We start from the raw sequence: 15358 nt of genomic DNA, 5'->3' as shown, positions 1-15358 counted from the left end.
CCCATTTCGTAAGGATATGACTTTCAAATACTGTTTAATCTCCTTAGATAATTTTTTAAGGTCTGCTACTTTTTTTTTTTACATTTTCCAATTTTAAGGCCACACTGCACACCATGATGAGACATTAGGTTTTTAGCTATTATGGATCTATTTGGGAATCACCTTGTTGACATGGTAAATCGCCTGTCAAACTGTGTTATCTTTGGGAATTTTTTAAATACATTTAACAAAAGAGAAGAGGAGAAATGATGTATTTACAGGCTGCTAGTAGCAAATTGCCTCAAACTACAATTTTACAATGGTTCTAAGTTGTCTGTTTCATCCCTGGTAAGATACCTTGTTTACACTTGAATGACTCATAGCCCATTTAAGTGGGTTGACAAAAACACACATTCCCCTGAAAATGGCCAAGTATAAGGGCTGGGCTGAAAAACTGTGAAAAGCAGCCCAAAGAAATGACCTTCAAGCCCGGAGAACTACTTCTCAAGACCACTTCATGTCAACAAAGTCTGGGTCCTTGGAAGCAAAATATAAGGGTATGAAGGGTGGCTCAAGACTTTAGCACAATGATATTTGCCAGTGATTTTGTTTTGTTGCACTTTTTTAAATCCACCAATTTGCCTCCTGACATTTTAAAAGAAATAACTGCATGCCAAAATAAGTTCTACTTAAGTTTTATTTGACCCTAAACAGAGAGTAAGTGGTTGCAGAAAACCTTACGAAAAATGAAAATATCTCATTTTTATTTACACAGTGCTCATCTCAAAGTCTGCTACGTGGCTTTTTGAGCTCTCAGTGATCTCCCTTGTTTAACAGGAGAGCTCACTGGTCTTTATGATGAGGCACATTGAACCTAGTGTTGTTAAGCGATATAGCGACACTTGAAATTAACTTGTGTTTCATTCACACGATTAGATTATCAAATAAAATGTGCTAGCTAGATTATGACGTATACAGATGACTAGGATGATTTTATTTCCAATAATCAAATTTCAAGCAAATTAAGAACATTTATAGACTGACTTATGGACAACACTGGCAACCTCACAAGGTATTGTGATGATCCCTAAACAAATAAACAATAGGATTGATGAGTCACTCAAAAATTCTCTCTAAAGATCGTCAGAGATGTTAATCTCCCACAGACGTGCAAGACTGATCATGGGCTCTGTCAGTGTTTTGCTAAATGTCCCAATTATAATCCATGCATGTGTGCAGACACAGGACTCTTGTGCTGGCATGCTGACCATGTGATAATCCAGCATTACCTACAGAGCCAATACTACACAGTCAGAGGTAGAGGAAGAAGGACAGGAAGTGGGTGGGGCCAATTGAGGAGATAAATCCATGGAAATAGATGAGCCAATAGAAGTGCCAGGTTGATAAAGTGAGAGGAAAAGAAGAGAGAGAGGGAGACAAAAAAAAAAAAACACAAAACAAAAAACCCCACAGACAGTGAGAACCAGGTCTTGACGAGGGAGGATTCTCTACAAGAAAGTCGCAGGATTTTTAAAAAAATATGCCCCTGATGTTTTTAAATAGAAAACTAACGCAGTGTTTCATTTAACCGGATTTCACTGTAAAAACAATTTTAGTTTACCTGCTTCCCCTGCTTTGGGGGGAAGAGGGTTATAACCTACCTGTTGCACTGGACCTGTTGAGAAAAACACAGGGGCGGAGGAGGGGCACCCGGAGGAGACGAGGTGCCGCCAAGTCGAGCAGGAAGCTTGAGCACAGACTCCGTGGAGTGATGAGGACAGCACGCCGGGCGAGCAACGTGGAGGTTCCCTCCTTCCTCCGACAGCTGGTGAAAGAGACAGAGAAGATGGTCACCTTCTTCTTCAAAGGAGGATCCAGGGAGACAGGGCCTGGGGAGGAGGACAACTTGGATGAAGATGACGGAATACCCAGCCCGTACCTGGAGCATCCCATTTTGGAAAAGTATGTGTCTGAGGGGGGATCTCATGTGGGGTTGAACTATGCTGTGGCAAGCATGCAGGGGTGGAGGGCTCAGATGGAGGATGCCCACGCCTGTATGCCCCAGCTGAGAGCAGAGTTGCGAGACTGGGGTTACTTTTCTGTTTTTGATGGACACGCAGGCACCACAGTGGCACAGTACTGTGCCAGACACCTGCTGGATCACATCCTGGCTGCAGGTACGTGTTAACCACCGACTCTGAATCAAAATTTAAGATTTTTAGAAACTTATATTTATATCTAAACACCTTCAACGTAGCCCCAAACATGTTCTTACTTTACTTCTTTGACAGGAAAACGCTTCCAGTCTTTTGTGGCTTTAATAATTAACATTCAGACTTGAAATGCACTCGTTGTAGTTTGCTTAGGACCAAAGCCTCTTAAAGAATAAAATAAGCAACATCATGCAAAGGAGAAGCGGTCTGGCAAGTTAAATGCTTTAACAGAACATGTGTATTTTCAGTCCCAAAACGAATCCTTTGCTAAACAGGTCAATTAAATTACTTTAGGAATACAAAATAGCTAATTAAGAGCTGATTAATAAAGGCTATAAAAGATTGAGACTTAAGGGTTACAGCACACTGTGGATTAAAAACAAAACAAAACACCACACTACACTACAGTATTCATTTTTTTTTTTCAAATCAAAAATTCTAGATGCTTTTAGAAACACTTGAAACATCGCAGGGACTGAATTTAAACATGTAATTTCAATCCAGCAGTTCTACAGGGAGAAAAAACAAAACTACATTGAGTTTTTCACGTTTGCTCACAGCTACAGTACTGCTCAGTAATGTTTGTCTCTCCAGTGCACTTTCAGTACTCTAAACTTGTTCTGTGTCATTAAAAGTTAAATGTAAAATGTCACAAGTCAAACATCTATCTTTGATTGTCCCTCTTTTCCAACAGGTGGGATTCAAACAAACGAGAATCCTGAGCAAGTAAAGGAAGGGATACGTGAAGGCTTCCTAGACATTGATCGTCATATGCACAAACTGGCTCGTCAGGACAACTGGGACAGAAGTGGCTCCACTGCAGCAGGGGTGCTGATTTCTCCGCGCCACATTTACTTTATCAACTGCGGAGACTCCCGCACTCTGCTCTGCCATGACAGCCAGGTGGTCTTCTACACTGAAGACCACAAGCCGTTCAACCCCAGAGAAAAGGAGCGGATCCAGAACGCCGGAGGCTCAGTGACCCTGCAGAGAATCAATGGCTCGCTGGCTGTTTCCAGGGCACTGGGTGACTTTGACTTCAAGGAGGTGGACTGGAGGTCGCAGACGGAGCAACTCGTGTCTCCGGAGCCAGAGGTGTACGAGCTGGAGAGGACGCCTGAAGACGAGTTCCTAATTCTAGCTTGCGATGGTGTGTGGGATGCCATTGGAAATGAAGAACTGTGTGCTTTTGTACGCAACCGTCTGCAGGTGTGCGATGACCTGAGAGAGATTTGTACCCAAGTCATTGATCTCTGCCTCTATAAGGTGAGAAATCAGGCCACAAGATCCACAGTGACAGTGAAGCACTTTGCGAATAGAAGCACTCAGACTTGCAATGTTCTAAAAGAATACACACACATATATGTATATATATACACATATATATACACACACACATATACATATATACACACACACATATATATACATATATACACATACACACACACACATACATATATACACACACACACACATATATATATACACACACACACACACACACACACACACACACACATATATATATAAAATTTAAACTGAACTGCTTAATTCCCAAACACATGTGTATTATTGCGAGGTCTTATCTTAGCAGTCCTTCTGTTTACTTCAAACTCAGCACACTGGACCTTTCAGTAAGACTCAGAGTTACCACAGGTGGATTTGTGAATGGCAAGCTTTACGTCAAGAGGGGGGTGGTGGTGGGGAGAGTCTGTGTGAGGAGGTTTTATGCTAACGACTTGTTACATAAGTAGATTACTCCTGCTGGTGTTCTTAATGCTTTTAGTTACTATCCATGCTCTATAAATAGCTGTATTAAGGAATCCTGGGGACAAGATTGGAGGGAAGAAAAGCCGCACATGGTCGGGATTAGGCCTGAATGTGAGGCTGTTGACGTTGGCTCAGACACTTTATCCTGGCTACGATGGGGTGCTATTTATTTCACCTAAAAAGGCTTACTGTACCTGCTGAATAACTGCATGTTCCAGTACACACTGAGCCTCACTTCATAGGCAACAGGATGATGGCAATAGCACTGCAATAACTTTCCAGGATGCATTTTTCCAGAGTTACAAGCTATAATATGTAGTTTACAATGTGACATCACAAAAAAAAAAAGCCAACAAACCAGGTTTTTCCCCACGACATGGAAAAAATACAACAACCTCAGATAGCATTTAAGTATATGTAACTTTCTACTCTTATTTCGATCTGCATCAAAGTGCTCTGTCTCCCTCTGCAGGGCAGCTTGGATAACATCAGCATCATCATTGTCTGCTTCCCTGGCGCCCCCCAGGTGTCACAGGAGGCACTGCAACAAGAGGCAGAGCTTGAGCAACAAATTGATATGAAAGTGGAAGGTACTGCTGATAACTTTCCTGCTGCATGCTAAAATAGATCGCTCTTAATTTCCATTTTTATAAGCAGGTTGTTTTACTCATTGACCTCCACAGAAATTATCCAGATGATGAGGTGCAGAGATGAGGACCCTGACCTTATATATGTGATCAAATTCCTAGCAGCAGAAGAGATTCCGGGACTGCCCCCAGGAGGAGGAATCACCAGCAAGTGAGCAAACGAATCGCCGCAAACACTGATCTATTTGAAGTGAAATTAATTTTGGAGAATCAAATACCTACTCTCAGTGCTTCTACCTTTGCAGGCGAGACTGTATCATCTCAGCATACCAGAAACACATCATGGCTCTAAGGACTCAGGAGCCAATGGTAATGCATAGAAGACACGCATTAGAAATGTCACAAAAGCTGGTAGATCTATGGATGTTTATCTTCTGTCACATTACAGTTGGAAAACCTTAAAGTAGGGATAACAGGCTCTAGAGAGCAGGACAATCTGAGGGCAGGATTTCTCTTGACATTAACCAAACCACAAGTTGTGGATTTCTCCCACTGAGAACGCCACATCCAGATGAACAGAATGAAATTTTGGAATATGGATTTTAAAATTAAACACATATGGTTGCAACTAGCTGTTGTTGTGACTGATCAACCTTCTAGTTTAAGTTTGAAGTATGAAGACTTGCAGGTTTACTTTCTGTGACAGTATGTTTAATGTTTTTTTGTTTTTTTTGCTCAAATCCCAGTTTTATTTAGTACAACCTTTCCTCCTAAAACCCAGCAATCATTTTTGTCCTCTGTCTGTTACATAAATCTGAGACCATTACATCAAGCCCATTTATGCAATCTATATGACTCCCTCTGTACTGTCAAGGGGAAATCCCGAGCTTTCTATTCTATACAACATTGTGGGGTTTGAGCTAACAGAGCACACAGACTTTCTCTTTAAAATGATGGAAATTGCAGTTTTCATATTCTTTTGAAACATTTAGCAGGATTTCAGCAATGCACAGTAATTTTACCTCTTGCAAAACAAAACTTTGATTCAGTGTCTTCAGTGTCTGACCTAAGTCATTACTTCAGGAAGCAGAGAATTAAATGAACTCAGAACTGTGAAAGGGGAGTCAGAATGATTTCTGTCAGGGGATTAGGTGGAGGAAAGCCAGACATCAGAGCAGGAAGGTTAAAATCTCAGAGGAGGAAATAACAGCTTTTGAGGATCAATTCGATTTCAACTATACAGAAATTGGGTTGAAATTTAATTTTTAGGATGAAACAAGAAAACAGAATAATGCTGCCCACAACCATGAAACAGGAGCTCCTCTGATTACATCAAACAGGAAACAGGCAACCCGACATTATTTATAAAAAAGGAGCACACAAACAAGAGAGAGATGGTTATTTCTAAAGGTGGCATTAAAACTTCTTCAGTATATCTGTGGTCACCACATGACTTCATACATAACCTATGACCCGAATTTCCCGTTTCCTATAGTTTTAACGAATTCAATAAGTTGAGACAAATTTTTCAAGATTAGGGAGTCCATCAAACTAATACATGAGCTGAGGAGTCTCTGAAGTGACAACTCTCTTAAACAGAATGTAACAAGGCTGCCATGGAAAGATGATTCCCTTCACACGATGATCCCCTTGGAGACAGACAGTGATTCAAATCCCACCACTTCAGAGGTCTAGCTTGTGCAACACTTCTTATCCATAATGAAGAAGAAGTGTTATCATGTTACCACTTCTCAGGCGCCCCAAAAGTCGGTATGTCCTCCATCGTAATTTTTAACCTTCTTGCACTGATGTCTGGTTCTCCTCCCCCTCATCACTTGACAGCTCTGAGCACGACCCCACTTCCACAGTTCCGAGTAAAATATATTTAGGCCTCGCTCAGACATCATAGCATTCTGTGATCAAACAAGACTTATTGTCCACTTCCAGGAACAGAAGATGAAAAATAAATAAATAACAAGTTTAAAATGTGTTTCCTTGAAACAGAATAATCAAAACATTTGTTTTTCATCCAAGTCTCAGGAGGAAATAATAATAATTGCAAAACAACTTAATAGAATTTCTATTTTATAGCATTATCTGAAATAACTATGTTTTTGTCTTGTGACATTTCAGGACATTGAAGGATCAGAGGAAGACTCAAACTAAAGCCATGAAGAATCAACATCATGAAGAAAGCTTAGACACTTCTTAGATGTGGACCACACTAAGCACAATTCTTTAAGTAATGTTTTTGGGTATAGGGCATTGTTGTTTTTGGCTATAGCCACATATATTTGCTTTCTGGTCAAATCAAATTAAATATGGAGGAACAAAATGATACATCCACTGCATGTGTTTTTATTTATTTATTTGTATTTAATTCACTTGGGGTGGGAGGGTGGGTGGCTGGGTGACACTGTTTATCTAAAAAATTTATATTAATGTGCAAACGTCTTGAGCAAACGTCTTGAGCACCTCCGTGGTCTTTAGCAATAGTCCTCTGGGCTTTCTGGAGATCTTTCAAATCTTTTATTTGAACATTGGCTGATTTTCATGGTTTTTCAGTCCAGCTCTTTCATGGCTGTTTGTTAAGCCACTTAACACTGACCTATGAATCATTAAAGCATAAAAAAGGTCGCCTAACCTAGGGAAACAGTGTTGTCACTACACACTTACAGAACTTAGCAAAAAGCAATTTTAAAATTGTGTCATTAGGCAAAAAAACCAACAAAAAAAACCCCACTCCACATAATTTCTTCGTATTTCTTTAATTGAATCTATAGAAAATAACAAAGATACCACAGTTTGACTGGCAAAATAGTATTTTTGCAGCAACGATGTGATTCATAAAGACTTGCTGGCATATCTTAGCATAGAGATCTCTGTTTCTGTAAAGATTTGATGGATCTGGACAACTGTGGAGGACAAAAGAAAAAGTGGCAACACCTCTAAGAAAAACTACCTACAGCAGATGAACAGTATCTGGAAGTTACGTCCTTAAGAAATAGGATCTGAGAGACACATCTGGTACTTGAGTTAATCCATCTACTGTCGCCAAAGACTCATCAGAAATGGCCTCAGTGGAAGGTTGGCCCTGAAGAAGCCATTTATAGGAAAAAGGCTGAGGTGTGCCAAATGACACAAGAACTGGAAGGAATCAGCTCTTACAGAGTGATGAATCCAAATTTGAAATTTCTGGTTCAAATTACAACAGTATGCTTAGAATGGGTCAGGCGAGAGATACAACAGTGACTGTCAACCATTAGTAAACCACAGTGGAGGCTCTGGGGATTGTTTCAAAATTGATGGAATTCTGAACACAGAAAATTACCATCAGATTATGATTCGCCCTGCAATACCATCTGGAAAGTGTATGATTGGCAACGTTTTCTTTTAGCTCAACAATGATCCCAAACACACTGCCAATGGCCAGTGGACAGAAGAACACACAGTGGATGAGTGTTAGTCGTAGACTGGCCTCATGGACTCCAAGATTATTGAAGCAGTGTGAAATCATCTTGACACAGGACAAAACAAAAAGGCAGTCGAGGTCCAAAGAAGAGCTTTGAATGTCCTTCAGGTCTGCAGAACTATTTCTGAACATGACTTAAAGAAATCAGAAGAACGCTTGACTAAAAAAGTCCATGTGTAAAAGAGGGTCATAGCAAATGTTGACTATCAAGCTTGTTAGAATGAACTGTGTTTTTGCCTTATATCAATATTTGAATATTTGCGTGTCTCATTAAATTGTTGCACCAGCTTCGCATTTTACTAGCAAAACGCTAAGATGTGAGTAGTGACTCATGACTTGTGTACAGTACTGTACTTTATGACAGTGGGTCTGCCCATCAATTTTCTATTGCTTATCCAGGGAGTATTTAATATTATTTAACCACACAGTGCCTGGTCAGACGCTGATAGTTATCTGCTCATCGTGGAAGCGTCTGTGTAATGCAGCTCATTTACATTGCCATGTGATATTGTATACAAGCTGCGTATGAGGAAAACAAATGATCTGACATTTGTGATGGACCACAGTATCTCTCGGTAAACAATCAGTTTGCACGGTGCTGTCATGGAGCAAAGGTCGCACAGATGGCAATAACTTGTTACATCAACATAAGCGTATGCCACGAGAGAAGAAAGCCAGAGCGAGAGACACAAAAGGATAAAGAATGAAGGAGAGGTTAGGAGAAAGACGGGGGTGGGTGGGGGGGGGGGGGGGGGTTAGAGGACCAAACTGGATGAAGAGGATGCGAGGTTTCTGGGAATTAGCACATCTGCCTCATTACTTCTAAGATCTACAGCATTTTAGAGGGCGGGTGTGATGTGTTACGTCAATGTGAATTTCAAATTGCAGTGGAGTTTTAGCCAGTGGATCTCTGTTGCACAGTTAGCTTATTTTGCTCCATGTGTACAGCTTTCAAATTATAGACAGTCACAATTATTTTACTTTAACACTTAATATTTTAGTCTCACATATAGAGTCTAAAATATAAGTGTTATCCTAACTTAGGCTTTCAAAAAAAACAACTGTTGAATTTTCCACCTTCAGCTTCAATTTGAGCTAAGACCAAAAACTAGACTCCTTTCACCCCTCTTGTTTTCATCATCCAAAACCAAATAAAAACCCTCTAAAACTAACAATGGGGCACTTTAGGGGTCTCCTTCTGACATTCACGGGTTCATCAGAATATTTTGCGAGGGTGTGATGTGGCCCGGCACCTCTTTATTAACTCCGAGAGCAGAGCTTTTATTGGACTGTTCCTCCTTCACATCTCCTCACTCCTGACAAGTCGAATCACTGGAAATTTTCAGCTCAGGGCAGCATCCCTCAGCTTTGAACACTTGTTTGGACAAACATAACAAGAGAGAACAAAAAACAAGAAGAGGTGCAGAAGAAGAAGAAGAAAAGCACCTGAGAGGAAGGCACAAAGAAACTACCATATATAAAATGTGAGTAATAACTGAGTTTTGTGGCATTTAAGTTCATTTAAACTGATTTAAAATGACTCTGTTGCCTCATGACAGGAAGTTAAGCAGCTCTGGGTATGAACCAATGGCTGGAAACTTTCACCAGCTGTTTCCTTCAGGTGCTGCAATTGTTTCCAATTTCAGTGGATTTTGTCATTTTTACAGGCAACACTGGGATTTTTAGAAATATCACTTTTTACAGAAGTGTTTGCTTGGCCGGGATGGCCACAGCCTCTAGTGCAGAGAAGCTATAAACAAAGAGGATTGGCTTATACATATGATCTTATAAATAAAAGAAATCATCTGAGCATATTTTAAAGGCAGAGACTTTCTAGGAAAATCTGTTCAGAAAATCAGTTCTGTTTTTACTAGTTTCCTGTCAGAGTTGCAACAGAGGAATGGAATGGTAAAATCCCCCCAAAACCCCCTAATATGTCACTGCCACCAAGAGCTGTCTCTCTATTACGATGCAGGGTCTTTACCTTACTATAGTAAAGTGCCTTGAAGTGACCATTGTTGTGAATTTGTGCTGCAAGAATAAAATTTTCCAGAATTCAACTAATTTTAGTTTCAGCTCATCAGAGCTGCATGCGCTGACTCAGAGCTGTTAATTCTGCCTTCCATCACTGCCAGTGAAATTAATTTAAGGGGCAGCTAAGGACAAGAGGAAACATGCCCACGAGCAATTAGTAGCACAGAGTACACGAGGGAATAAAAGTGTTGAAAAAAGACAAACTAGAATGATGTGAAATAATCAGTAAATTAAATCTTGAATAGTCCTTCCTGTGCTGCCCCCCTCTCCAAACGCTTAATCTTGTTTAAGAGAACAAGGACACTCGTTGTCCCTCACTGCGCCACCACTGTAAGAAAGTGGGACAACAGTTTAACAGGTTAATTGTTGAACCTGAGTCAGGCAGGTAGGTGCAGCTCATTACAAAGCTGCCTTGTGATTGTGCTCAGTGTCGCGTTGAAACAGCGAGTTACTGAAAGAGACGAACTTAGCGAGTCCAAAGAAAACTTAAGCGACAGTTGGACAGCTTTTGCGTGCTTCGGCTTGAGTGTCTAAATGTTCATTTAAAGTTAAAATAATCCCCTTAATCTAACGGGTTGTCACCCACCTGCAGCAGCGTGAGATGCCCGTGAACGCAGGGCATGTGGGTTATGGCAGTGTGCCGTCGGGAGCCTCAGAGACATGCCTTCTGCTCATTCCGGAGTCCGACTCTATGTGGAGGCCAATGACGAGAGAGGAGCTAGAGGCAGCTGATGGGCCTGGCTGGAGGAAAGTGCGCTGTTACCTGGTGCTGCTGTTCTGGCTCGCCTGGGTCACCATACTTGCCACTTCCATCGCCATCATAATAAAGAGCCCCCGGCCGGTTGCGACGCCCTTGAAATGGTGGCAGGAGTCTGTGTTCTATCAGCTGCAGGCCGACCAGTGGACGGAGGCGCAGACCGAGGGTTCAGAGGGCATGTGTGGTAGGACGCGCCGAAATAAAATGCTGAAATTTGGGTTTAATATGTCTATGCTTAAAAAATTGACATGATGGAGAATTTAGAGTTGGGCGGATCAATTCAAATATCGATAGATTCTATTCCGACACTGATAATGGATCGATATTAGCACGATAAGATAGATACTTTGCTTCGATCCTTTCAGTTCAATTTTAGACGACTAAAATGTGGTCAATTATTTATTTATGTTTGTTTTTTGAAAATGAAGGGGGGGACTTCAAACATGCACTACGAAAAATGTCTGAATCTTTGTATAGCCTGGCCTAAAGTGCTTTAAAGACGGACACATTTACATTCCAGTTCCCCATTTTCAAAATACATGAGAAACTGAAAAATGTTTTGCTTTGACTGATTATTTTGGAAAGTGAAAACCACAGTGACTGATCAAAATTAGTTCAGAATTTACAAATTGATGATTCATCTCAGTCATGATGCACAAGCTGCCTTTATAAGTTAAAGGCATTGGCCCCGTAATTACATGGTATCTGATCTATATCAACATTTGCAGCGTGCACAGCCTTAGATGAACCTCATTCACCATCACTTAACTACCTGCTTCCTGGCAGTCATGGCAACAGGAAAGCTGCAGTCATCAGTTTTCATTGAAACCATTTTTTCCATTATTTTGTCCACCGCATTTATGTTGGTAGGGCCAATAACGGCTTTTAAAACCACACAAATGTTATTGTACCCAAAAATGCAAGTGTGGCTGTATTTGCACCACTTATTGCTTTTAGTTAAACAGTTTCACTGTTACTGTGAGGCCAAAAGCTGCACTGGGTTCTTCTCTGTGCTGATAACTACTTAATCTGACTGTGTGATTAATACTGTTAGCTACCACATGATTGTATCAAGTTATGAGAGTCAGAGAAAGTGCTGTTGCTTTTGCTTTGAAAATAGAAAACATTTTTCTAATCCCACATGAGCATCTGTGTGCAACATGTTCTTCAATATAAATGATAAATAACAGCTCTACTGACATAAACATGAATGCAAACCCATCACATGAGGAAACTGAATATCATGGCATTCTGATTAAAAATAAGTAACTCTTTCTGATATGTATTTTCTTAAGCAATGCATGAGCAGCTTCCCTACCTCAGGTCTTTGGGTATAGGGGCTCTAATCCTGAAGGGTGTGTTTGATGTTGAGGTCTTTCCTTTAAACCTCACTGCCGCTGATAAAAACTTTGCTCCACTGGCTTGGATGCAACATCTGCTCAGTGAGAGCCACAAAGCAGGTGAGTAAAATACTTTTTTTTTTTTATGCAAATGGCTTTCAGACGTGGTTTTATGGGCCTTTTATTACTGATTAACAGGCTTCATGCTGGTCCTGCAGGTCTCAAAATTGTGCTTGACTTGTGTAAACGGGATCTGTTGGCACTTCAGGATGTAACTGGAAACCTCTCAGCTACCACACAGGTAAAACCTGCTTTCTGATCATGCACTCAGTCAGGAGTTCATAAAATATGAAATGGATATTCTTTCCACAGCGTGCACTCCACTTCTGGTTGGAAAAAGGTGTGGCAGGTTTTGTTATCTGTGACACTGATGCAGCATATTCAGAAAAGGTAAAATGATATTGACTAGTTTTGAATTTTGCTACAAGTCGTTACCATAGGCTCAGTGTTCCCAATTAAATGTGTACTTTTCAGACTCTGCTGGAGTGGAGACGTGTCTTTGGGGAATTCAGTAGTCCGGAAGAGGAAAGGTGGTGTTATGCATGTAAATACAGAGTTTTTTTTATGTTATAAAGGAAGCTCAAGGATTGCTGGAAAAAAAATGTTTAATTTCAGGATTGTCGTGGTAAAACAGACGGCAGATGTTCTGCGTCCATTAAATGGCTCCGGTCAGGTCAACGTTACACTGGTGGATGTGGTCATGAGGTCCATTCTCCCTCGTTCACATCACCCACTGTTTGCACAGGAAGTGGCTGGTGCTGTAGAGAGACACCTACAAACAAGAGGAGATAATATATGGCCCAGCTGGACAGTAAGATTTCTCTATAAGATTCTTGTATATTTTGATAGAAAAATGCTTATTTTACAGATTTACAAAGTAACTTAAAGCAAAATTGGGAAACGTAAAGACCGAAACAAGTCTTTATATTAAGGGCCATCAGTCAAACAATACTGTTTGGTCTGGATCGAAACAGTGCGTTGTGTGTGTGATGTCTTCTTTTGCGCATGCGGGCCGCTTTGAGGTTTCACACTAGAGTGCGTTTGCTGTCACATTTTATTTGTAGTGTGAACAAGCAGACAAAAAAAATCGGATTTGATCAAAAAATCGCAATTGAGCATTAAGACCTGCAGTGTGAACGTAGCCTTAGTCAACTTTCTATGTGACAGTTTACAAGCATCAGACTACAAAGATGCAACAAAGATACTAAAAACCGCAGCTCTTATGCACTACTTTTCATTACATATTTATTTTTTCAGCTTTGGTTTGGAAAGTTAGTAGTTATATGGCCACTCTCTCCATTGTTTTAACAGGTTGGAGGCAACGCATCTCAGGAACTGAAGAAGTTACTCCTGGTGTTGATTATGACTCTGCCAGGATCACCAGCAATCCAGTGTGATAAAGACATGGAGAAAACAAAGGTAAAGCCTTGTTTGAGACTTTAAATTGATTGATGAATGATTTTTAACCGCTAACGATGTCATCTGAAACATTGCAGCTTGTATTATATGTCACTGAAAATTTGCATGTCTCACAGAGAGATGGACGAGCTACTAGATACCAAACACTCAGTATGAAGCTAGCTTGTGCTCTAAAAATGTCTCAATAAGATTTGTTCTTTGACTTTTTTTCACAAATGAAGTTGGAACTCTTGCAAAGCTGTTGCAGTATTTGGTGTTTATTGTATTTATTTTTCTCACATTTGTCGCTATCCTCCCCTCTTCCTCAGGAAAAGGGCAAAATGAACTGTGCAGCCCTTCAGCTCTTCTCCTCCCTCAGCTTCTCCAAAGCCAGAGAAGAAGCGCTTCAGTATGGCAGTTTCACCTTCCTTCCTTTCAACACCTCGTCATCCTCCAACTCCTCTCTTTCCTCTCCTTTATCTCCCCCAATTCTTGCCTTTCTGCGCTCCTGGGGTTGTGTCCACTTCCTCGTTCTGCTCAACTTCGGGTTTCAGCCTCAAAGCCTGGATCCTGCCTGGGCCTCGAGCTTGCCTGATGCCGGGCTGTTTGTAGCCAGCACAGGGATGGATCGTTTTGGGTCCACATCTCTCTACAGTCTCAGACTGCAGCCCCACGAAGGCATCGTAATCAAACTTTTTGAAGCACAAAACTATTCGTAGAGTTTCTGTGGTCGGGTTTCAGTATATCTCAAACCACAGTGATGCAGCTGTTTTTAAAAAATTCTCATTTATGCTCAGAAGTCACTGAAACTAAAGTCACTGTTTTGTGTAGCAACATTTGAGTGGTTCCCCTTCAACCACTGGGATCTGTAATATATCTATAATATAGCATGACTGTATGAACTGAGATAACAAGTAAATCTTGATTTCACATCACAAACTTTGTTTTGTGTGTGTTTAAAAAGTTAAAATGATACTCAGTTCACATTGGGTTTAGATAACCTATTATAAGTGTGTTTATATCAGAAGTGAAAAAATAATTTTTACAACAAATTTGGCAGTATCCCGAGTGTTATTACTGTAACGGAAGTGTTCTCTTGTATTTTGAGTTTCCTGAATTTTTGAAACTGTCACTTAGGCGCGTGACTAAGTATATGCTAACAAAATGATACAATAAATGCTGGATATAAGGACAGCATAAAAGATGCCAATCAAAGAAAAGAATGAACGTGACTTGCAACACAACCCTTTTCTGCCACACTCAATTAGTGGTGAAGTGTGGCTGCCTGAGAAAACAAGAAACACTTGGGAATATGATCTGTCCATCTTAGGATGTTTACACTAAGTAACCACAAGGTGAAGCTGCAGTACCAGTAACTGTTCAGCTGCTCCCCCAACTCTTAAAGTATGACAGTAAAAACTCATCAACTACAAATAAAGATTTTCTAAAAACAGTAAACCAGTATTGATACATGACACTTACAAAATCAGCTGCCATCATGCGACTGCTGAGTCATTCACTGCTAATATGGCACTTTTTTTTTTTTTTTTTGTAAACGTTCCTCATTTTCACCTCTTTCACTCTGAATCATGTCAGATTACTTATTTCAGAAATTTGTGCAGCATTTCACTTCTCAAGAAACTTTCTTACCGCATCATCGGCATCTGGAGTGATCTCACTGGTCAAATCAGCAAGTCTTTGTGTGATGCATCTGAATAAACCTATAAAGCAATTATACTTTTTTT

General features: G+C 40.5%; 2 protein-coding genes across 3 annotated transcripts; both read left to right on the top strand.

The window, feature by feature from the left end:
- Nucleotides 1-1359: 1359 nt before the first annotated feature.
- On the top strand, nucleotides 1360-6892 carry ppm1na (protein phosphatase, Mg2+/Mn2+ dependent, 1Na (putative)). Its single transcript, XM_085184619.1, has 6 exons — nucleotides 1360-2156; nucleotides 2887-3458; nucleotides 4438-4555; nucleotides 4649-4763; nucleotides 4858-4921; nucleotides 6686-6892. Exons 1-6 carry the CDS (start codon nucleotides 1751-1753, stop codon nucleotides 6716-6718), a joined length of 1308 nt encoding a protein of 435 aa, XP_085040745.1. The 5' UTR covers nucleotides 1360-1750; the 3' UTR covers nucleotides 6719-6892.
- A 1882-nt stretch (nucleotides 6893-8774) lies between these two features.
- Nucleotides 8775-15354, top strand: LOC146503911 (amino acid transporter heavy chain SLC3A2). Of its 2 annotated transcripts, XM_085184611.1 has the most exons (9): nucleotides 8775-10443; nucleotides 10651-10999; nucleotides 12111-12275; nucleotides 12374-12456; nucleotides 12528-12605; nucleotides 12690-12745; nucleotides 12831-13026; nucleotides 13527-13634; nucleotides 13943-15354. In XM_085184611.1, the coding sequence occupies exons 2-9, from the start codon at nucleotides 10660-10662 to the stop codon at nucleotides 14330-14332; spliced, it is 1416 nt and encodes a 471-aa protein (XP_085040737.1). In that variant the 5' UTR covers nucleotides 8775-10443; nucleotides 10651-10659; the 3' UTR covers nucleotides 14333-15354. The 2 variants fall into 2 exon arrangements, with proteins under 2 accessions (XP_085040737.1, XP_085040736.1); XM_085184610.1 differs by having other exon boundaries at nucleotides 8775-10999.
- Nucleotides 15355-15358: the final 4 nt, after the last annotated feature.

Source organism: Neolamprologus multifasciatus, chromosome 14 (assembly GCF_963576455.1).
Source record: "Neolamprologus multifasciatus chromosome 14, fNeoMul1.2, whole genome shotgun sequence".
Lineage (NCBI taxonomy): Eukaryota > Metazoa > Chordata > Actinopteri > Cichliformes > Cichlidae > Neolamprologus > Neolamprologus multifasciatus.
This window is presented reverse-complemented; position numbering and strand designations above follow the sequence as displayed.

Excerpts from the sequence above, each read along its gene's own strand:
- ppm1na (XM_085184619.1), top strand. The coding sequence starts at position 1,751 with ATGAGGACAGCACGCCGGGCGAGCAACGTGGAGGTTCCCTCCTTCCTC. Across the intron at positions 2,157-2,886 it reads GGATCACATCCTGGCTGCAG|GTGGGATTCAAACAAACGAG; the intron begins GTACGTGTTAAC and ends CTTTTCCAACAG. Across the intron at positions 4,922-6,685 it reads TAAGGACTCAGGAGCCAATG|GACATTGAAGGATCAGAGGA; the intron begins GTAATGCATAGA and ends GTGACATTTCAG.
- LOC146503911 (XM_085184611.1), top strand. The coding sequence starts at position 10,660 with ATGCCCGTGAACGCAGGGCATGTGGGTTATGGCAGTGTGCCGTCGGGA. Across the intron at positions 12,457-12,527 it reads ACCTCTCAGCTACCACACAG|CGTGCACTCCACTTCTGGTT; the intron begins GTAAAACCTGCT and ends TTCTTTCCACAG. Across the intron at positions 13,027-13,526 it reads ATATATGGCCCAGCTGGACA|GTTGGAGGCAACGCATCTCA; the intron begins GTAAGATTTCTC and ends TTGTTTTAACAG.